General features: G+C 40.0%; 1 protein-coding gene across 1 annotated transcript in view; it reads left to right on the top strand.

Moving 5' to 3' along the window:
• The window catches only part of BCAS3 (BCAS3 microtubule associated cell migration factor), a 299,898-nt gene that overhangs the window by 101,155 nt on the left and 174,902 nt on the right, over window positions 1–23,841 (top strand). The window contains 5 exon segments of the mRNA XM_042026416.1: window positions 2,438–2,482; window positions 8,069–8,193; window positions 8,775–8,940; window positions 10,070–10,170; window positions 22,075–22,175. Coding sequence (XP_041882350.1) covers window positions 2,438–2,482; window positions 8,069–8,193; window positions 8,775–8,940; window positions 10,070–10,170; window positions 22,075–22,175 — 538 coding nt within the window.

Genomic DNA, 23,841 nt, shown 5'->3' with positions numbered 1-23,841 from the left:
TTAAATAGTTTTATTAAACATAACAACATGAAATCAAAGTATTTCAGTTTTCAACTTGCTAAAACTCAGAGTCAGCTAAGAATCTGAGAAAATTCCATCAGAACTTTGAATGGTAAATCATCTTCATTCCATAATTTCCTTTGGAATTTCTCCCTAGCTCTGGGACATGGGAACCTGGGTGAGTTTTTGCCTTGGCATTGCTCTCTTGCTGTCACCGAGCACAGCCATCTGGTGCTGTCTCTTCAAGGTTGGGTTATCCTGTAATTTGTGGATTCTCTCTCTCTCTCAATTAGCATTCCATCCATATTATGTGAAGGAAATAGTGGAAAACAATTGCTTATATAAATATCATAGGGAAAAAATGGTCATCTTTAAAGAAATTAGGTCTTTTGAACAGAAAGGAGGTACTAAGTTGGTTTTCTCACACTTAAAGCATTTTAATAAGACTCTGCTGTAGTCTTTGGAAGTGTAATTACATTTTCTTCATGATACAAGATTTTCTACCCGTTTCCATCCGTATTCTATCCAAAACTAACCGAACAAAAGCTTCAGTTGAAGCGTGGATCCACCTGGGCCAATTTGTAATTAAAATAAAGAGAATTTGTTAATTTGCAGGTATAATCAGGTCAATATAGTATGTTGTGGAAAAAGAAAAAGCCTGTGTTATCTTTGGAAATGTTTAATGGGCTCAGCTAAGTGTCATTTGCCTGATGTTTGCAGACAGAGCAACTGAGGCAGAGAAGAAAAAATAGTGTCCAAAACATCAGTGATCATCATTTAGAAATTGAATTCTAAACTCTCAGGCAGATCTGACCACTCTCCAATGACTCTTCAAATTTACACTCAATACATTCTAGGTTTTAAATTATGTTGGCTTTGGGTTATGCAGGAGATTTAGCTTTCAATTAAATATTTAAGCAGTGCAGTAGTGCTGGACATCTTCTAGACTGGCCTTTGACTCGGGGACTGGATGTGCTGACTTTATAGGAGATCATTCAGTTCAGACAATTTAATTGGGTTTTACCACTGTTCAAAGATGATATATTAGGTCTAGAAGGGTGGTTGGTTCTACCAAATGAACTCTGTCCCCAAAATTGTTAATCAAACATTAATTAAATACAAAAAGTTAAAGGCTAGTCCCTTATATGGAGCTCAAAAATGTTTTTGGCCTATAGTACTAATTAAAAATAGGGGTTTTTTTCTGTAATATTCTATTCTTTATTGGATTTTTGCATCTTTGCATGTTGAAGAATGTATGTCTTAGATTTGTATCTTCACGTGAGTGTTTTTTTGAGAGGATCCCTTCATTCATTGATGTTATGCTCATGTCAGATTTAGCTCACTGAATTATTTTTTATCAGGCTGGTATCCTTTTAATTGTGTGGGTCTATGGCTGAGTGCTTTATACATCCTTCAGTGCTGGACCTTTTCAGGTAATTCATTGCCTTGTTTCACCTGTTTCAACTACCTAGAACTTATCGCTGAGTCAGAGTATGAAAAGAAAACTGAACCATTGGCATTTACAAAATCAATTATTCGGAGATTTTGTGGATGATGTTACTTTCCAAATGAGACTCAAAGAAGCCTTGAACATGTGAGCTCTAAATTTGGCTCCTGTTGCTCCTTTCCAGATTTTATGCAAATGTCTCTACAGCAATGGCTTTTTAAAGGGAGATATCCATTAAAAATGCCCTCGGATTAATGGGTTAAAAACTATCCACTGTGCAAAAATACTTGAACAAAATGTAAAATCAAATCGTGGTGTAACTTGTTGGGTGGCCAAAAGCACTCAGCTCTAGATCTGGTGATTTGAGCATCAAATACATTTGAAGTAAGTTAGGCCTCTCTTTCCTGCATCTGTGCAAGCTTTTAAAGGGGGGAAGAAGATTTCTGGGTTATACAGTTGAATTTCCTGGTGTGTTTCTGTCCTAGCAAAAAGGCTGAGTAATTGTCCCTAAAAGGTTGTGATTGCACCTGTTGGTTTTATTTGACCTCCTCTCAGTAACTTTGTAAAACTGCTCCACTCGGCCCTTCCGTGTTCCATGGAAAACCCCCACCTATGATTGATTTCGATGCTAATTCCCTTTTCCTGTCAATTCTGACTTCAGTATCTGCTGCAGCCTCAGCTTTGGCAGCAGATTGGAGGCGGGGGCCCTGAGCTGTGCCTAACCCGAGCTCTGACTCTGAGCCCAGCTTGCACCGATGCCCCCCCGTGTGTCCCAGCATGCGGAGCCCTCCTGCCAGCTCCCGCCTCCGGGGCTGTGCCCTGGGCAGAGCTGCTCCCCTGGCAGGGCCTCAGCTCCTCCAGGGTATCAGCAAGGGTTCTAACAAGAATTTGTTCACTTTCTGCATAAATCTTAATAGCATGATATACAGTGTACTTGTTGGGAATTGAGTTCTCATCTAATTTCTGTGCATTTTTCCCCTTTACGTGAAGACCTTACCTGTTTGGAGCAGGATGTTTTTCCATAAAAGCTCCTTGGTGAGTTCCCAGTTCAAACCCAGCATGCCTATACTCCATTTGCTGTCCTCGCTGAAGATAACTCTGTGCTTAGACTTTTTAATTTTGGATTAATTTTTTGTTTTCATTTGTTTACCTGCATGGCTGATCCATAGGTTTCCACCCACATAATTTCACTTTTGAACTATGGATGCGTGTTCACCAGCAAGCATTGCAAGGAAATGAATTCACTGGTTTTTTTTCTTTTTTTTACCTTTGAGAGTGCATTTAATTTTTAAGTAGCAGGGAAGTTGAAAAAATAAATTACTTCTAAGTGGGCAGAAATGATTGCAATGTTTTTCCATACAAGCCTCTTTTTTTTTTTTCCTATATTGCTTCCTTTATTATTGTAGCACTAAGTTGCTTACAGACAGAAAACATCGATGATGACCTCTGAAAAATAAGCCAGATTAGCAGTGAGTAGGCAGTAAAGTACTGCAGTGAGAGGTGAAGCAGTAAAATGGGCATTGAAAAAAAAAAAGAAAAGCTGATTACTTTGGAGAAAAAAATCACAGAATGGTCTGGGGTGAAAGGGACCTTCAAGATCATCTCATTCCAACATGGGAAACAGTTCCCTTAAAATTGGGGTATTTGAAATAAAAGGGGGCTTCATTTTAATGTGAAAAATTGCTGCATATTATAAGAGCAAAAGAAAGTTTGAACAAGTTTCTTGACGTTGGAGCTTGGTTCAGTGTTTGGGCAGCGCTGCATCACCTCAGTCACCACTTTGTAATGGGATTGGGTTTAGGTGCTAGAAGTTTTGGATAATAAGAATGGAAGAAGTAGGAACATCTTAGAAAATTTTAAAACTTCCAGCTAGGAGTTTTTTGGGGGTTGGGTTTTGGAGGTTTTTTTTGTGGGTTTGGGATTTTCTCTCTGTTTTCAGTTTTGCTGAGGATATCCATTAACTATGCCCACCAGTATCTTTTAGAATATTTGTACATGGCTCTTGGTTTTGTTCTAGATGTTGGCTCCACATGTATCACCCTCAATGTCTCTATCAAAAATACTCTCTTCAGGAAAAGAACTCATTAAGAGCTTTGTAGGACACAGAATTCCTAGAGAAAGGCTGGTGAGGATATATGGGAGCTGTACCAGGAGAAGCAAAGGCCCCTTTGCCTTATTCCTGGAGAGTTTCTAATTCCTGAAGTACCTCCCTAAGAACCATTTCTAAATGTAGTTTATGATGCACCAGAGAGTTTTGCCTGATGGTGATCTAAGAAGTGCAAAGGCTTTGAAGGAAGAGTTTTGGCAGTGGATTGTCTGAGCAAAGGCTGTGTGGGTCACCCCTGCAAGAAGCAGGAGACGTCAACCAGAAATTATTTTAGACTGAAGCAAGATTAAAAGGCCGAGATTAAAGAGGGGAATATATGAAATAGGCTCCAAAATTGTTGCCTGTCTTTCACAAGACTCTTTTGTGGTTTGTTTAATGCCAGTGCTAGCTCAAAAGTATGGTCCTTACTAGTCTACAGAGAAATTAGGATAAAAAACAAACTTTGGGTGAGGGAAGAAATCATGTTGTTTCCATTAAGGTCTTAATGAGACCTACAATTCTGTAGACAAAATGAATGTTGATTTGACAGCTAAGTGCCTGGTGAATAAAGGATCCTACCATTGCTTTTTGTGCTTTTTCTTGCTTTATTCATAGTCTGACAACTGGAAACATATTTGTTTTCGTGTTTTAGGCACAATGATAATTAAAATATATGGACTTAGAGACAGATTTTTTTTTGTAATTTTATGTGTAATTGCAAATTTCATGCAATATTTTTCTCCTGATACTTTTGTTGCTGCGTGTGTAGTCAGGATAAAACTTTTTCTTTCAGCAGTCATAGATGTTTCCATTTCAGTGGGTTTAGTGTGGAATAAGTGCTTTTGTTTTTATGAATCTCATCTATTTGAAGCCTGTTTGTTGGGAATATGAAATCAATGTGATTCTCAGTCTTTGCAGACTGGTACTATTTGACTATAAATATTTGAATATATAATAAGGCAGTTCCTTCATATCATATATATGCAATTTATTTATTGTTTTAAAGTCATGTCACTTGTTTGACAATGAATTTAAAGATACATTTAAGAGCCAGAAGAATTTTATGAGACATAAAGCTCCATCATAAACTGTGCAACCTCTGGTTTTCATAATATTTTGAAAGTATTAATTCTTTCTAGTAAAATCATAATTAAAATGTAAACTAGTTTAAATATTGTAACTATTTAGTATTTTTACAAAGAGCTAACACAATGCATTTCCAGAGATTATGGCAGTTTGATGTGTTACAAAGTCAAGAAGTGGGAGCTGTGAATAGTTTCAGTAGGTCTTAATCTGTTCTTACTGTGTTGGCAACATGAAAGAACTCGCATGCTGAGCTCGGTCTCTTCATTGCTTTTTAAGTACTGACAAAGTGATGTCTTAATTTTCTTCTTTAGTTTCCTCCCTTCTCCTTTTGTGCCATTTCAGTAGAAAATGTCAGTTGGCCACGTCTGCATCTACATCTCAGTGCTCCTGCATTTAAAATAGAAATAATCCTCCAAAATTATGTTAGAGAATTTAATAATAATACAAATTTCCCCAGATACATTGTATTCCTGATACAGATTTCTGCACAGATCTAATTGGGGTAAAACTACTGCCGTGTCTCGCTGAATTCCAGGTGGAGTAGATCCAGGGAGGAGAAAGCAAACTGCCTTTTCATCTTCCTGATGTCTTAAATACAGTGCTGTTGTTCCTAATTTTTGAAAGAAATGAAGAGTGAAATTATAATGGGGAATGTTTGGTCCCAGTTGCTTCACTGTCTGCTGGTTTGAACGTTGACTCCCAACAATCTGAATTTCTTCCTGCATCCCTTGTCAGGAAAACTATGGTACAATCTTTTGGAAGTTACTATATTATGAAGATATTTTCAAAGTAACTGTTTTTAAAAGTGAGGCCAAATGTGCCTAAATTTCAGCTCTTGGAATAATTTATGAAGTGCTGACAAGCCAAGAGCAAGGAAAGAGCAGGAGTTCATAGCAGAAACAAGTCATTCACCACCTACCTTCAACATTATTGTTTAGTTATCATTTATAAAGCTGGGAGGGTGTTTGCATCTGCAGAGTAATGTGGATTTATAGTTTCCAAGTTGTTAAAATATCACAGTGACATGTAAAGATATTTTTCTAATGGCATTACTGTTACTGAAAATAACTGGGCTTTGGAGGTTTGCTGAAGGAATGAAATTTGAGTTGGAATGTATTGATGAAAACTCAGGAATGGAGTAGAATGATGGTCAAATGAAAGATTCCTCAGTTACAAGAGAGTTCAGAATAGACTTGTTGACATCTCATCAGTATTTTCAGAAATCTTTCCAAACCAATAGGATGCACAAGTCTTTTTTGTTTGTTTGCTTGTCTTTGTTTGCTAGCAGGGCTGAGTTTAACCACATGAGTAATCGTGTTTTACAAGGGCTGCTCTTTCTGTCTACAAAACATCGTCCTCGAAGGGAAAAGCTTTTGGCACTGAAACCAACATTTAAGTGCTTGCCTTGATAGATGTACATCCTAAAGACAAGATGTAAATAGAACTGAGCTTAGACCATTTCCTCTAAGGCTGTTTATAATTGTATTTGGTTGTACACAGGTCGTTTGTAGCTGAGAATAGCATTTGCTTCCAATTTTTTTCCCATTTTAAATTACTTCATTAACCTCAAAAAATCATTTTAATAACCTCAGACTGTGTTGAGTAAAAATTGAGAATATTAAGAATATTAGGACAGTACAGAAAGATTCTTTTGTCAAGAGGAAGTGAATATGTCTGAGTCATACCTGTGCCCTTGGTTTGCTTTGTAGGGGTTGATGGGTGACACTGTCCTGAACAATCTTCTATATTAAACCAAATCATTTACTGATTGAAGTATAGATCAGTAAGCAGCACGACTCTCATTCGTGGATACATTTATATTTTCATTTCTGAAGGAATATGAGTGTGTGAATACTTGGAAAGTGAGAGCTAAAATAATTCTCAATATACAATTTGATTAAAAATACTGTTTCTGTGACAGATGATCATTTTGAAGTGAAAGAAATCTGTTCTGATTTTTTATTAGTAGCTAATAAACACTTGTTAGTTAACGCAATCTCAATTTGAATATTCTAATACAGAGTGTGATGTGCCACTGCAAGCAAGGGAATACATTTATAGTCAGGAACTTTTTGGAACACAGATTTCTGACCCAGTCATCTGTAGCTGGAGGTTTAACAGTTGGATATTAAATGCTTTGTGGTGGTTCAATACCAGAGTTACCGACTGTAAATTCCAACTGCTCTTTTGGGACATTCCAGCTTCTCCCTCATGTACGAGCTTCAGCTCTGATCCACATCCATGGAAGTTTGTCTGAACCTTTCCATGGATTCTGGTCATTGTGATGGAATTCCTTTGGAAAGAGTTTTTTTGTTTTAATTTCTAATTGATACATGTGACTGTAGGCTTGCCATGTGTGTGATCTGTTAGTATAAATTAAATATCATAACTCTACAGTGTTTTAATTGATTTCTTCTGTTTAAAAATATTCTTCTAGTGCTGAATTCCATTGTAACACTTGCACTCCTTTGTTTGCACATAAATATATGCACACACACTTCTCAGAACTGGAAATTGTTATGTAAAAACCAGGTTAATGGGATGGTCGAATCACAGGCTGAAATTGTGTGGAACAGGAAATTAGGAGAAGAAAAATGGAAAGGAGGGGTGGGTAGGAAGAGAAGGGAGCAGTGAAATAGAGTAGAGAGAAAAATACGAAAAAATTTGATTAAATGGACTAGAACAAGGGGAAGATGAAAGAGGAATCTTGCGTGGGTTTCTCAAACAGCTTTTCTCTTAAAGAAAGGGTGAAATCCTGATTTAATGAAATGAGGCATGGACAATGCTCTAACCATAGTTCTGAGCTTCTGCAGAGCAGAATGTTATGTTCCTGCAGGTGCCTGTGAGGAGAAAGACAGGATGTCTCAATAAACATCCTCACACACCCCTGGATCTGCTCCATGCTCATCGTGGGGTCAAGGCAGCGTGTCTTAATCTGCTTTTCCATGATCGAATTCCTGATGTGTTCTAACACGTGGCTCATGAGTGTGTGCATCGTTTCCTTGCCCTGTACCCTCTGCATGTCATTCCCTCCCTCCCTTTGTCACACATATCCCCTGGTTATTCCTTTGGAAAAGACAAGGAAATACCAACCACCTGAAATGACTGACCCAAAATCTGTATTTTCATTCCCAAGGGATTTAGGATTTCTTTGTATTTACTTCAAAAGTTGTTTCTGTTGAATGCAAATATTCAATATTGGATCTTTTAAACAATTCAATTCTCCGTTATGAGCCAGTGCCTTCCTCAAGTTAATGAGTTCAGTATTCCAGGGGAGTTTGGGACCTGTTATTGGAAAACACTGAGCATCTGTAAATCCTGCTGGCCCTTATGGGAACTGCAGATATTCACCATTTCTGAAGTAATATCTTTAAATTGCTGTTAAGCAAGGGATATTTTAATTTTTTGAGAATTAACTTGCATAATTTTATTTTGTTCTTTCTTTAAAGCAAATCCAAGCCAGCTCCACAGATTTCACCCAGTAAGTCTGTGGGAGGGGAGTTTTGTGTCGCTGCAGTCTTTGGATCTTCAAGGTCATGGTTTGCCAACAATTCTGGTCTCAAACGAGAAAAAGGTTGGTACCTTACAGGATTAGGATTTGCATTTAAACTTAAATTCTTATTTTATGATGGGTCCTGAGCAATTGGTGCTTGTTTGTGGATTTTGTTCTTTAAACTCAATGACAGTGGAGATTTTTAGGAACATGCTTGGGGTGCTTTTGGTAAAATTTGCAAGAAATTTTAATAAGTGAAATGAATAATTGATCTTTTATTATGATGCAGTGACAGAAACCCAACTTTGATAGTTCAGTCCAAAGGTACTGTGTGAAGTGGCACTGAAAAAATTGTGAGATAAAGATGAAACACCTTTGCTAAAGCAATTGTACAACATATGTTTGGGAATGTGTAATCACCTGAGTACAACTTGGTGAGAAATTTGTTCCACCTTCTCTTGTACGAGATATTCATACAATTGTGTGAAAATTATGTGTTTTGTACCATTTTTTCTCTGTCTCTCCAGCCCTTTCACTTCTTTTAAATCACATTTTTAGCTGCAAGCAAGAGACTTAAAAGAACACAGTCTGCTATTTCTGCAAAAGCTTTTTCTGTTCCTGCTGTGCTGTTGCAATGAGATTTTCTCTCTCTTTGCCCCCAGATCAGTCCAAGCAGTTTGTGGTGGAGTCGTTGTACATCATCAGCTGCTACGGGAGCCTGGTGGAGCACGTCCTGGAGCCGCGGCCGCTCAGCACCGCGCCCAAGATCAGCGATGACACCCCGCTGGAGATGGTCACCTGCCCCAGGGCCAGCTGGGCTTTGGTTAGGTACCTCATTCCTGGAACTTTTCCTTCTTTTTGTCCACAGAATGCTCATGATCTTTCTTTTTGAACGATCTTTTTGCGTCATGGTTGTCACGCATTTAAAGACTCTTAAAGTTCTGCATTGAAGGAGAGAAATTCAAGCCTTCCTTTCCATACAGTTCTGTCACTGTCCATGTCCCTCAATGAGAACTAAGCATTTAAATCCTTCTCTACATGTGGAACTACGTGAACATGTCTATGAATCAATAGAGATTCTTAGTAATTGGAGATTTTAAATGATCAGGTTGTAATTTTCTTTTTATATAAGGACTAGAAACAATTATTTTGGTAGTGTTGAAGTAAAGAATTCTGGTGTGAGACGTGAGCAAGGTTCCCCCAATGAAGGATTGTGAGTTATCCTGTGAGCAGCTGAAGGTACCATTTCTTAAGACAGTAGAAGAAATTATTCCTGACATGTGGAAGAAAGTAAAGAAAAATTGATGAGAAAGTGTTGTCAGTGCTTTTGACGTTTTAAAATATTTTTCTATTGATTTTTCTTGGCTCCTACATTCCTTAGTGCTGCTTATGGCTGGACTGGAGTGATCAATACTTGATTTACCCAGCTATTTAGGAATGGCCCACCCTAATTAAAATTACAACACAGACTTCAGGACCATTATTGTTGAAATGAGTAGGTTGGAATGGAATTGAAAATTCTAATTGGATCAATAATCCATAACTTTACACAGCTTTATTTTCACAGTTTGGAAATGCTCAATGACTTTACAGGATGGAAGCAGTGCTAGTTAACTGAACAAAAAAGTTCCCCAGTTTCTCTTGTGTGTTTATATAACGTCAGCATGACATACAATGGTCCTGAACGTATTTACCAACTTAATCTAAACCTCCTTCCTGGGGTTTTTTACGCAATCCCTGCTGCAGTCAACAACCAAGTATTGTCTTTGCCTCACAATCTGCACGATTTGGCCCTGCTGCTCCACTGCCTGTGGTGGATTGCAGTGTTTGAACAAGCTAATTTAAATAATTACAAACATTTTGTGAGCTTGTATAGATAATTGCATGTGATGACAGAAACACTGATTTACATTCTCTGTATTAGCTTAAATATTAATAGTCTTGTGTTTTACCTCAGAACTCCTCAGTGGAATGAACTCCAACCACCATTTAATGCAAACCATCCACTGCTCCTGGCTGCAGATGCTGTGCAGTACTACCAGTATCTTCTGGCTGGCTGTGAGTAGCTGACAACTTCTTGTCTTGTCTCATGTGCACGTTTTAAGCAGAGGGTGACTATCTGAGTTGATTTTTCAGCCAATTTCAGTGTATGTTCAACCCCAGAGTAGGGCTGTGTGTAACTGTGTTGGTAAGGGTAGAGCAGTGAATGTAGTGTTGGGACTTCTGACATGAAGCAGAGTTGTGAGGCTGTGGGAGTGCTTGGCTGGCCTTGAGAGTGACCCACCAGGTCCCATGAAATCTTCAGGGTTTCCTCACCTCATTCCTCCTCATCCTTTTAGCCATTTCCTCCTGTGCATTCCATACTCAGTGACAAGCGAGTGCATCTGCATTTCCCCTCTCCCTGGGAACTCCTGGTTGCTGGGCTCCTTCCAGCCAGAGTCTCAGACAGCTGCTTCCCTCAGGAGCCTTGGCACTGCTTCCAGGGATGGTTGCCCACCTGCCTGTGTCTTGCCCAGCCACATCATTCCCAGGGAGTAAATACTTCATGGCATGGCACATTCAGAAACATTTATACACCTATAGCTATATATATATGGTGTATCTGTATTATATAAAGACACAAACCCATGTAGTTTATAATGGTTTCATAGAAACATGAGTATTTTTCTTTTATTTGACAGTAAGACGACTAACAGTGAGGAGCAAGTTCTGTCTAGGATCAAAGTGATGCAGCAGTTGAAGTCTCACAAGGGAACAACTCCTGGCATCTGTCAGGGTGCTCCTAGGGAAACAAAAGCCTGTGCACAGTTGTCAGTGCAGGCAGCATTGTGTGACAGGGGCATTTCAAATGCACCAAGTGGCCATGTGGGACAGGAGGCACTTTGGATGGGACTGGTAAAAGGGGCGCTGGTGCCAGATTGGATCTGTTGCTTCTACCTGTCCATCTGCTGCATCTGAGTGTTATGGAAACCTGCAAGGTTGGAGTCTTCCTTCTTCCTTGCTGCATAGAAAATTGGGATAAAACTCAAAAGGTACAAAAGAAAATGAAAAAGTAATTAGTAGTGCACAGCACCATTAGATTTGCATTTTGGCTTGGTTTTTTTGCTAGATTCCTGCCTTGTTTCACTTGTATCCCACATAGTGAAATCAAGGATAGATGGAGCTCATTTTGTGTATTTTATTAACAATTTATTAACAGCTCAGATAGTGTTACCCAGTACAGTAGACGCGTGTGTACAAATACACATTTTAAATGGTTTAGTACTGAAAACTTTTTAAAGAAAGAAGAATGAATGGTAGCTAAGTTCCAACAATTAATGAACTTGTGTTACTTGACTTCTAAGACTTATAATTCAGGTTTTAATTCACGCAATAGGAATTCTTTAAGCTGGATGTGAAATGGAAAGAATAATAGAATGATAACCACTAAAGACAGAAGAGTATCTAGAGGACAGTGCAGATGGCAATAACAGAGAAATTTGTGTCTGATAGTCTTTGAAGTTTTATTTGTTTTCTGGATTTATTCAGTCTGAAGCTCCTCAGTGAAGTCCCTGCAAACATGGACTCAAAGCAACTTTCCCACAAAAGGCACCTGTTAAAGAGCTGCTAAGCCCAGCTCCGTGGCTCTGCTTACCTGCAGCTCTGCCCTGGGCTGGCTTTAGCTGCAGCCTGGGTTTGCCGCGCTCTCGCTCCCGTCGGGGACTTTAATTGCCAGCAAATGGCTAAGTCAGGGCTGAGGGGGGCTGTTCCATCTGTCTGCCACGTCAGTGCTGAGAGGAGCCGTGGCGCCGTTTCAGGGTCACTATTTGTATCTGTCTCTCGGAGGTAGAATGCAGCAGTTTCTCTCCGTTTCTGTATAGCATTTCTGCCAATTGTTTGGCTCCATTAAGTGTGCAGGGGAAATAAAAGCCTGAATGACCAAGTCACAAGGGGGTATGGATAGACCCTTTCTTTGTCCACACTCAGAACATTGCATTAGGTCTCATTATCCATTTATAATAAGTGACCTTTGCCCCCTGGGTCATTGAAAAACCCTCAGTGTGCTTTTTAGCACAGAGTACCTCTGTCAGCAGCCGGGCAGAACAATGAGACGTCTGGCGGGCTGCTTCGAGGGCTGCACGGCCAGGTTTTCATAAATAAGAGGTTTGATGCCAAAACACAGGGCCAAAATCTTCCTTAGTCTTTGAAAAATATAAACCAGCCTGGTGACTTCTTGTGTTAAACAGAATATTCCAAAAAATCCTGCGATAGGTTATTGACACATGGTTCAGCTTTTAATATTTTAAAAGAATCTGAAAGTTTTATTTGCTGCTAGAAAGGAACAAGGAACCATTGTTGGAAGTAATGTTCTGTACAACAAGTGTCCAAGACCTCTATCCCAAGGGTATTTATAAGTGGATCAGCACAGCTGTTTCCTTGCTTTGAGGTCATATGTGACATCTGCTGTAGAAACCTGCATCAGTGTGTGCAGCTCATGTCTACCTGAGCACATTATCACAGCTCAGGCTGCTGCACAGGTGAGAAAGTGGGAAGCAAGGGATTTACAGCTTTCTGTAAGTTCATGGCTTGAAAGTGAACTTGTATGGTAAATTCCACAACAGCAGGTGGCCTGCTGGTCAGTATCCTGCTCCAAGCTCTGCGGCTGGTCAGAGAGAATATAACCAGTCCTGAGAGCTCCTTCTGACAGAGCAGATTCTAGGCTCACTGTTGTTCCCATGAGTTCATCCCACAAGCCCCTGGATTAGTTATAATCCTCAGGTTTTCAGTGCTGGGTGTTAGGCATCAGATATTTCTCTACACTCCCCACTTTCAGTACACAATATTCTACCTTATTTGTGTCTCTGATATTCCCTCTGTATTCTCCTGTGTCCTGAGCATATTTAAATCTAACCACAACAGAAGGAAATCTAAGTCACTTTTTTTTCTTCCTAGATGTTTTTGCTATAACATAAATACCATCGTGCAGTGTAGTTCAACTGTCCTAGCAGAGCTGGCAGTGGGAGGAGAGTCATGCAAGGCACTGCACAGGAGGGTTTTGGTGTCCACAGAACTTGCAATGTAAAAGCTTCCTCCGGAGAATTGCCAAGTTTTGTCATTACTTGCTCTTTAAATCCTGCTTTCTTCCTGCTGTTCGGTACTTAGGAATTAAGGTGCTTTTGGTTGTATAAACTCTTGAGGATGCTGTTAAGATGTCCTTTCCATGTCCATGACAATTCCCTGGTTGTGTTCAGGTTTCTTTCAAATTAATTCTTTCCTCTCTTTTACCAGGACCTGAGGTTTTGCACATTTGATTGACTTACCCCTTGTTTCCTTTGTGTGACTTCTGTACCTTTCACATGTTTTTTGCATGTTTGAGTTTACACAGACAACGTTCATGGCACACAATGGAATTGCCATGGAAATAGGTGACTTTGCATTACCAGAAAGTCTAACATCCTCATTCCATATTTATTTCCTTTCTTCCTTATCTCTCCACTTTGAATTCACTTTTCCATTGCACAGTAGATGCAATATCTGAAACATGACCAATTAACACATTAATGAGTAAACCTCCTAAAATTGGCCAAAAACTGCCCCAAAAAGATATTGAATAGATTGAGATCTGATTTTAATCCTCTGGCTCTGCAAAGGGCACCTTCACATTCCAGGCAAGAGTTTTGGCTCATCAGGACCAATTCCATGGACAGGGCCTGCAGTTGTCAAAAGTGGGCCAGTGACAAGAATTAATATATTAACTGGTGTGCAGTACTCTGACAAATTGCTTACTAAATACATCAAAATTGATTGGGCATTCTGTGTTTAAATTGACAAATGACTGCATTAGGGGAAGGAGGGAAATCCATTAATTACAGCTGCCCTCAACCATAGGAAATGTAATCGTATAAATATAGATTTTGTTAAAACAAAAGTCTGTACTTTACTCTGTGTTGCTGGTAAGTGTACTTGCACCTCTTTGCTATTAAACCTGCAATAGGAGGTTTTGAAGACAGATCTTTGCAATTGGCTTTTAAATAATCAAAGAGCATTTCTGTTGTGTTAAAAGGAATGATGCAGTGTTTCTGCATCCCACTCTGACCGCTTCTGGAAATTGTTTCTCTCTCAGAAAAATGGACCTGTAGCTGAGGCTTCTGCTGTCTCATTAATTGTTTATTCTAAATGCAATGTAATTTGTATTCCAAGATGTGAGGATTCAAACCAGCACTCTGTATTCTCCTTCCTTGTTCCTGTACTGCTCTCCAAGTCATACTTGCAGGGCTGTTACATTTTTCTGAGTAAGAATTTGCACTTGAGTTAGGCCTGAAGATATAATCAGTTTTATAGGCTTCGTTAAGGGATTCTTGAAAAGATTAAGGCCTGTATTTATAGCTGCCTTTGACTTTTGGCTGTTACAACAGATTTTCATTTCATTTCTGGACCAACTGTTGCACAGATCTTGTGTTTCACTGAAAATGGCTTTCATTAGAAGTCCAATTTAGTGACTGTCCATTGTCTTCAAAGGGAGGGGGTGAGCCTTTCCTTACTGTTTGTTTGGGTTAAATGATAACACCATTTATACAGATAATCTCTGTAGCTCTGACATCATGTTTGCACTTCCTGCTCCCTCTAATGAAAGCTGTGCACCCTGGGCAAGACTTCTGTCTCCAAGCAGCATTGTGGTTGTTTATGGCCTATTTTATATTCCTTTCATACATTCCATTGACAGAAATAAAAATTACATCCACAGAGCTAGTGAGTATTGTGGAAAGTCTTGAGGGTAAGATGGAGAGTGTATTAAATAACTGTGACTATGTGCTGTGAACACAGACGCTGTGAAAACCCAGCTGTGATGCCTGGAATCACAGCCAAGGAGTGCCACAGGAGGAATCTGGACATTCTGGTCCTCCAGCCCTTCTCTGTGCACAGCAGAGCGTGGTGCTGGTCTGGTCACAGGTGAATGAACTGGGACTGATAATCACATTAGGTGTTGTACCTCTTCCCTTCTCCTTGCATTCTTTTGAGTGTGCATCTTTAATAGTGGATTTGCCATCTCTGGGATGGAGGAATGTAGGTGATGGTGCATCCCTTATTATACATGTAACTCTAGGGTGTTACATGTAGGGGAGGCCAGAGCTGCTCTGGCTCTGGGTATGTTCAATGTCTGTCACAACGAGCTGGGTTTCAAACAGTAAAACTGATCAAAAGCAGAGCCTGTGCAGTAACAACAATTACTCTGTCGTGTAGTTACGAGGTGTTCAAAGCCTTTCTGCTCTGGCTCTGTGGCAGGGCCACGCTCAAACAGGACTTTGGGGCAGTTTCAGTTGCTCCATTCCAGTGTCTCTGATAGGCTTTGCTGGTTCTGCACTTGGCCAGTTGAACATGACCCATTTCTGGAATCCATCCTTATCCAAGCCAAGCTCTGACCTTGCCCTGAAGTGGGGGAGTTTCACCTGAGCTCACCTGAGCTGCCATGGGGTGCAGCCACAGCGGGGCTGGAACAAACCATGGGATGTGGGTGAACATTTCCACCTGCCTCATTTTCCTGTGCTGATCATGTGAATGGTGCCCAAACTCCTGCCCTTCAGCTGATCCCAGTGCCACAGGTGAGGGCTGTGCCACAAAGTTGTGTCTGTTGAGTGCTACAGGGTTAAAACTGCCACAGAATCCATTTTCTAGATTCCCACTTTGCCATTTTATTCTTTCTACCTGATGTTGCCTCTAGTCAGTAAATAATTTTCATTAAATTCTACTTTATTATAGCCATATAATAAAAGAATGAAACATATTCTTAAAAGAACTTCCTGGGACTCTTCATCAGTGGTCTCAAAAGAGTTGTGCAGATGTCCTGTAAAAATCCATATCCTTGGGGAAAAATTCATAATTCCTTGAAATTTCGAAGAGAGAAATGAGTTTCAGATTTTCCTATTCATTCCTATTCAGATTCATTCCTATTCAGGAAAATGAGTTTTAGGATTTCAGACAATTAATTCTCAATTATTAATCTCAGGTATTCTTTATATATATTACATGGAAATACAGGTATCTGTGTGAGCATATAAGTGATAATGTAAGTGATACTGGTAAAATACATTCTAGAAGAATTTTGGTGATTTAAAATTTGGAATTTTTTACTGCATTTAAAACTGTTGCCGATCTTAAATATGTACGTTATAAATATAATATAACATAATAAAATAATATTAAATATAATATAATAAATATGTATGTTATCTAATACATATATATATGTATGTATGGGGTTTTTTATGACTAAGGTTACAATATTACTGGAGAAGACTGATTCCAAGCAGGCATTTCTCATACAGAATGTGTTTGGGTTTTTCTGGCAATAGTCACAAACTGTGAAAATGGAATTTTCGAGTTTGCTTCTTACACTTGGAGGCGTGACAGATTGCAGGTTAATCTGCATCCCCTTCCCCTTCCAGAAAAGGTGTTTCTAATGAAATCGAGTCCATGGTATTTTTGTAAGGGAAAACTACCTTGCCCTAAAACTGTAGCCTGCACTTTCTGCTCCCTGCAGGAGCCAGAACTGAGAAAGGAAGCAAATTTAATTTCTGACTGAGCACGGAGTGATTGGGGTGAAAAGGAGCGGGGCAGATGCATCACTGCATGAGCAGTGGAGTAAATCACGATACATTCTCCAGCCATAATTGCTATTTGTGAAATAATAAAGATGCAGATGAACTCTGTAAGGTGTATTGGCTGCTGGGAATGTGTCTGTTGAGGTTCTGATGCAGAGACACACCTGGGCCTGTGCATGGCTTCATCAGGTTACCCGCAGCTCACCTGCCCTAATACGTGTTTTATAAACCGACCGCTGGAAACAGCGCTGGCACAGCAACTCAAATGCTTTCAGATGTGTACAAACAACAATAATGAACAAGGGCACATGCTGAAATGGTTCTTTCCTCCTCTTCCATGGTCATCTGGAAGTCCTTAGAGCGGGGTCCGTGAGCACGCAGGGGTCAGTTTTCAAAGCAGCGTACGGGGATTTTGCCGCGCGCCGCCCATTGCCGTTAATGGGAGTCAAACGGGTAAATCCCCACGCACCGCTTTGAAAATTTACTACTAAGCCTCTTGACTTCTCACTACATACTTTGATTGTAACAGTAATCCATGGTTAACATAATTTTCCCGACAATAATGTCAAACATACTTTTGAAGTCGGTGAATTATAGAAATAGTTACCTCTTCCATAATTCTTTAAAGATGGCCATCAGATGGATTTCACTGTGGGTTCGTGCAGTTGAAATTATTCTTTAACTCAGAAAAGAATATATTTGTTCTGTTTTGGTGCAGAACTGATTGTCTGCTCACAGTCTGAGTGTTGAGCAGCTTTAAGGTGCTCCATACTGGGAATAATACCAGGTTCTAGCTCTGCCCAGCTTTAAAAGCGCGTCGTACTTGACTGGCTTCCTAAGGGAACTTTGGAAATGGAAGCTGCAGTTAAGCACAGGGAATGTGTACCAGTCTTGCAGGAGTAATGGTGAGGTCTAAACACCTCAGCAGCACCTTTTTGGGGAAAAAAAATCCAGGCTGTTGACTATCAGACCAGTGTGAGTAATGAGCAAGTAAAGCAGTCATCAAAAAAAAAAAAAAAACCACTAAGAAGAATTCAGCTCCTGACTGCAGACCTACCTATACCTTTATTAAAGTGCTGATACAGAGAGTGGATGGTCCATAAAGCACCTAATAAACTGTGGGCAATACACAAATAATGAATGAATCCAGCTCTAATCAATTGGTGGTGTGAAATAACTGTCAGTCTGGCTAAACTCCTGATTTATAGTGCTTTTTTAAGCTCAATTTTATTATTTTTCTGCATGTAAGAATCTCAGAAAGTCCTAACAGGAAAAAAAATAGCAAGGAGTAGTTCTGGGTAAAAGAGGATATTTTAATTTGCGTGCCATGCTCCTGTAGCAGTTTACAAGCTGAAAACTGCATTAAAACCAGAACTTTATTCAGTAACATGCAGCCACAAGAAAAATAACATTGAGCATATCTCCAGCCTACAGACAGTTTATTGTTAACATGGCTGTGAGTGTTCTGCCCAAAATGAAAACCTGGCCTTCACTTTGTTGTCACACTTGAGCAGAGGTAGAGCCAGAGGCACAGAGCACCAGCTCTGACACAAACCCACGAAGCACGTGTTGGATGTGACCTACACAGCTGTGGGACACCAGTACCAACCCCTGACAGAGGTGAAATCTCATCTCTAACAGGGAAGAAAGGTGAGTGTGGTCAATTGACTGTGTCTGCATGCAGACCTAAACCAGAACCATCACAGTCTGTTGGTAATGCCATGGAACAAATGCATGAAGGAAATCATTCAAATTGTGGAGCTGAATTCCAGCACAAGGAGCCCTGAAGTTTGTTGACAAGCATGTGATTACCTCGGGTCTCTAGACCACCTAGATGTAACTGAGGAACCAGAGAAAAAGCTTCAAAATCAGGTGTTAGGGTGGGATTTTTATGAAAACAAGGGATATGTCATTTTTATCCTGTGTACCTGTTCACCACAGACATGACTAGAGACTGAATGAGTTAGTCAAGAGTACATTGTCCTGTTTCCACTGCATTTTAGAAACTTATTTGACATTATGAATGTTAATTATATTAAATTATAATTATGGAAATGGAAAAGGCAAGCTCTCTGGGTGTCTGCAGGCATGTGCACGGCAGGCAGCACCAAACAAACAGGCTTTGTAGTGCTCAGATGCCTTTGTTTGCTCTTAATTTGGACAAACATCCAGCCCTTAGAGAAGAGCACATTGGGAATTTCATATATAACTCTCAATTAAACTGAATTGTGCAAAGCTTATTTCTATAAATGAGAAAATTAAAACCTTTTGGTTCAAGAAGTACACAAAACTAAGTAAAACTAATGATTTATTGTTCCCAAATTAAAGCCATAAGTGCACACACTACAGTTGAGCTGTAGTAGTTCTTTGTTCCAACACTTTTATGCTGCTGAAAGATGACAATTTATAATCTTTGAAGGAAGATTTGTCTTAGCTTTAGGTATTTATTGTATAATTAGCCCATCCATGAACAAACCCAGTGTGTGTTAATTCCAATATTCCTCCAATGTGTATTTATCTAGGCCTTGGTCGTGTGGCAGGAATGTCTATGCAAATCATTTGAGATTAATACGAACTGTTTGTTTTCTTTACTTGTCAGTAAATATCATGGAGAAGTTTCTAAACAATGAGGGGTTTTTTCATACTTATTCATGGCACTGTGTGAATCAGGTCCTGGAATTCCAGAGAGATACCAGCTCTGCTGTATTTCAGCCTTTGCTTTGGCTTGTGTTGAAACTTGTGTCTCCACAGTCCCTCCTGTGCAGTTTTCCTGGCACTAACAATTATCACACAAATAACTTCATTTGTAATGGGGTTTTTTTCAGAGATAATCTTTCTTCAGTATAGTGGTAACATCAGTCCTGTAAGTGCAGAGAAGGGAGGCTGTAAGCTTTTCACTGGAAGGAGGACAGAGAGTAAAGGTGCCATTATTACTTTTGAGCAGCTCAAAGATGCTTTTTGCCCCTTGCTAAATATTGATGGCAAAACTCTGATTTTTGCAATAGGTGTCAGTCCAGTTTTTCAGAAGTGTCCTTGAATACTTATTTTTGGATTTGTAATAATGCCTTGATAAGCAGACTGCAGAAACTCATGTCCTATCATACTGCACAGACAGAAGTTGTATGTTTTAATTCTCACCTTAGATTTTTAGTAAACGCTCTTTTCTTTGTACTTTTTCACTTCATGTTTGTGTATTTCTAGATTAAACAAACTCAGTTGCAGTCTGATATTTGATGTGTTTGTTCCAGATGTTGGTGTAAGAACAGAAAAAGTCAAAGTTGGCATAGCTCAGACACAAAGCATTGAATTGATTATTTTACCTTATTAAAGGTACAAACCACCTGCAATTGCAGTAAAATATCTCTGTGCAGCCAAGGCTTTCTTGCTCCTGCTCTGTCTGCTCCATTTGTGACTTTTCCCAATGAAAGAGAAATTACAGGAGAACCAGTCAAAACCACTACTTGCTACAAAGCTTTGCAAGAGTTGGAATTTTATTATTTGTTATCCTGCATGGTTGGGAAATTCCTCAGAAGCTGAAAATACTCTGTGTTGGAGCATCAGAATAACCTCGCTGATGGATGAGAGTCTGTTGTAATTTTCAGTGTGAGTTCAGATTTTCAAAGAATTAAGCTGGAAGATAAAAGATTACTCCTGAGCTCAAATTCCTGGAAATGTCCTTGCAGGCTTAAATTAATCTTGTCTTGGAACTTGATACCGATGTGAGAGGTGTGTGACCCAGAAATGGAGGAAAAAGGGGCTTTGCATTTTTACACCGTGTTTGTTCCTATAACATCAAGGACATTTTTAACTTGGAAAAATATGACCATAAATATGTGTGTAACAAGCAGCACAGCGATGGCAGATCTCCAGCAAGGATCTCTTGTCTTATAAGGTCACTTCTCCCAGCACACTGCACATTCCCACTGGGAAGGGTGGGAGTAGGGCCAGTGGTGAGCTGGGACTGGCATTACAGATCCCCGTATCCCAGCCAGCCCCTCTAAACGCTGCTTTTGTGATAGGTGTGGCACAGAAATGCTGGTTTATTAAACAGCCAAATAAATGACTGAGGGCTGACCTCAGCTGAGGCTTTATCACTGTTGCCCTGCTGGTGAACTCTCAGGCTGAGCTTTTCCATGGAATTCAGCATTTCATCACTTCTGGGTGGAAAGAGTTAATGCTGCGCTCGGAAGCTGCGCGGAAATGCAAGACCTGGGCAAGGCTCTGATTCCTCAGGGAAAGGCTTTCAGTATAGCACCAAAACTAATCATTTGTTCAGCTTTTTAGTTGTTTTTTCAAATTTCTTTCTCACTGTAAAGCCATCTGGAATCTCCAGTAAAATGTAAAAGTATTCCACAAGGGAGAAATACAGTGACCAAGCAGGGGGGATGCTGCTCCCTGGGCTGTGTTTTTGCAGCTTCCCTAATCTTGACAGCTCTGGTAGTTGCCCCTGGGATAGAAAGAACAAAAAAAATTCAGAACAGTCCATAAAGTTCCTGTTGGTTTGAAAGCAAAACCATCTGCTGGAGCCATGAAGTTTGTTAGGGAGTTCAATAACAGGAAAGTCTGCAATTGATCAGCTGTGCTCTCTGAAACAGGCAGGAGTTGTTTGAACACCTCCAGGGATGGTAACTCCACCGCTTCCCTGGGCAGCCCGTTCCAATGCTTTACCATTCTTTTTCAGTGAAGAAATTTTTCCTAATATCCAACCTGAGCTTCCTTTTTAAGAATATGTTCTAATTTATCTGGCACTTTGAATAATTCTGGAATAAGTTGGGTCCTGAGCTGAATTTGAGAGTGCAGGTTTGAGAATATGGACACTGTGATCCAGAGGTATGAGAAATGGCTCTGTAGCTTCAGGTACTGACATACACAAAACTGGATGGAAATCCCTTTATTCCATGGAGTGTATGGATTTATGCAAAGCTAGTTACGTTACAGAGGCGCCATTCTGTGTTTATGGCTACCATTGTGTCTGCTTTGCCATTAAAACTCCAATTATTGGGGGTTTATTACATGGCTGTAAAAATCTGTAGTGGTTGGAAGCTTGACATATAAAGGTCAACCCTACAATAACAGAGTTTTTAAAAATTTTGCAGGAATATAAAAATATTTCAGTATTTTAAGAACTTCAGGTTAAAAGAAGAAGAGCCAATGGGTTACCCTGGTGGCTGTATGGATACGTCCAAGTCAAAGAGCAGGAATCTTTTCAACCTTCTAATGTCAATATTTGAGCTCTTTCTGTACTTCCAGAAAATCTATTGCCACAGATTTAGGAAAACATATACATTGCTGTGCCATTAACTTATTTTAAAAGCTGTTGGTTTTTTTAAAATAAAGCATTTAACAGTAAATCTGATTTTTAATTTTCTGGGGTTTTTTTCAGTGGTGCCACCGGGGAGCCCTGGGCCCATCACCCGGCACGAGTCCTACGACAGCTTGGCCTCCGACCACAGCGGGCAGGAGGATGAGGAGTGGCTGTCACAGGTATGCCTTGGGGGGGGTTCCAGCTCAGGAAAAGAGGAATGGGAGCCACTGGGAGTAAAATTCACAACTTTTCCTCCAAGTGGGAAGTAAACGTCCAATAGCCTGGGTATTGCTGTGTGTGAAACTGACTCCACTCCTGAGTGGGGTGTGAATCTGCTGGTGTCAAAGCAGATGAAGCCCCATCATTCCTGACTCAATCCCATCCCTGGGAAGCTCAGCACCAAGTGGGAAATTTCAGCTGGCAACAGCAAGTTACCTGTCTTCCTTTTTCTCCTGGTATGGTCCTTTTTGGGCAGGGATGAAGGAAGTTGGCAGGATGATGGTGTCTTTTGGGTGGTGGCCTGTGACTCCCTGCATCTGAACATAAACATGGGACAGTAGCTGGTTGACTTCCTTCCTTCCCTGGTTACCATTTCCAGCTGATAATTGCTTTGCCTTATGGCCAGATATAAATACTATATGGCTTTAGAACTGTCCTGCTTGGTGGAGGACTTTTACATGAGGTCAAATCTTTGTCTTTTTATCCAGTCTTGCTCTGTCTCAGTCAATGAAGCTTCTCTGTAAGAACTCAGTAAATACTTGACCATTTGGGTCAAAACAGAACTTCAGTGTAAGAGTGTAGGTCATGAATAATACACTGAGAATTAGTTCCTGTTAGAAATGAAAGGTTAAATAAATAAATGAAATTTACAAATGCTCTGGATTTGCCAAAGCAATTACAAGGTACCTGATCCATGGAATTCACCCTGACAAATTAGGTGGGTTTCCTCTGGTTTAAGAACAATGTTGTTATGGGAGTGATGCATTAAATGTGTTGCTGGGGTGTATGGCATAAATATGAAATATTTATGGCTGGGATTTGCTTCTCCCACTGGTGAATAAATCATACAGAGCTTTTTCCTAAAATGAGAGGTTAGGTTTCCACATGGACCTGTCCAGGAGGAGCATTCACTGGGGAATCCAGTCATGTGAATTTACTTACCTGTCTGAGGTTCCAGATGTGGCTGCACATTGAGGTATCTCATTTATTTGGGCTGTGTCTGATTTCTCAGAGCACAAAGATGATGAAACTTCTCAGTCAGGGTAGTCAACCGGAATTTTATCTCTGAACTCTTTGGGACCAGATTTTACCTGTAGTTGTCCACCTCTCCAGGACTGTTTGGAGGTACTTGCATGTTTTACTGTTCTGGTGAAACCTCAGGAAAAAGAGATTATAGTAAACCCACCTTATGGGTGCTTGTTTATTAACAATTCTTGAAGATGTAAGATGTCAACAGAACTTAGACTGCTTGAACTTCACCACATCCATCCCTCTAGAAGAGCAAATATATTTATAAAGGGGAAAAAAGCCATTCCAGGTGATGCCACAGAACACAGATAACTCCGAGAATGCTCCTGGAATGTTTAATTCTTGCTGAGAGCAGGAGTGATGATAGCCCTTGGAGCACGGTAATGCTGGCGTTCTCTGAGCAAGCCACTTCAGATTAAGCCTAAAGTGCATGGATGTTTTTCAAAATTAAAGTGTTGTTATCAACAGTAACAGCAAGCAGTGAAAAAACACCACCCTTCACTTCAACTTTTCAATTAGAACAGTGGGTAATGTGTGCTGTCAGTGGGAAGTAGATACAATATGTTTGTCCTGCACACGACAGGAGAGTGAATAGGA

The sequence above is a fragment of the Corvus kubaryi genome, unplaced genomic scaffold (assembly GCF_017639235.1).
Source record: "Corvus kubaryi isolate FWS band 111438036 unplaced genomic scaffold, C.kubaryi_AGA036_p1.0 37284, whole genome shotgun sequence".
Classification (NCBI taxonomy): Eukaryota; Metazoa; Chordata; class Aves; order Passeriformes; family Corvidae; genus Corvus; species Corvus kubaryi.
This window is presented reverse-complemented; position numbering and strand designations above follow the sequence as displayed.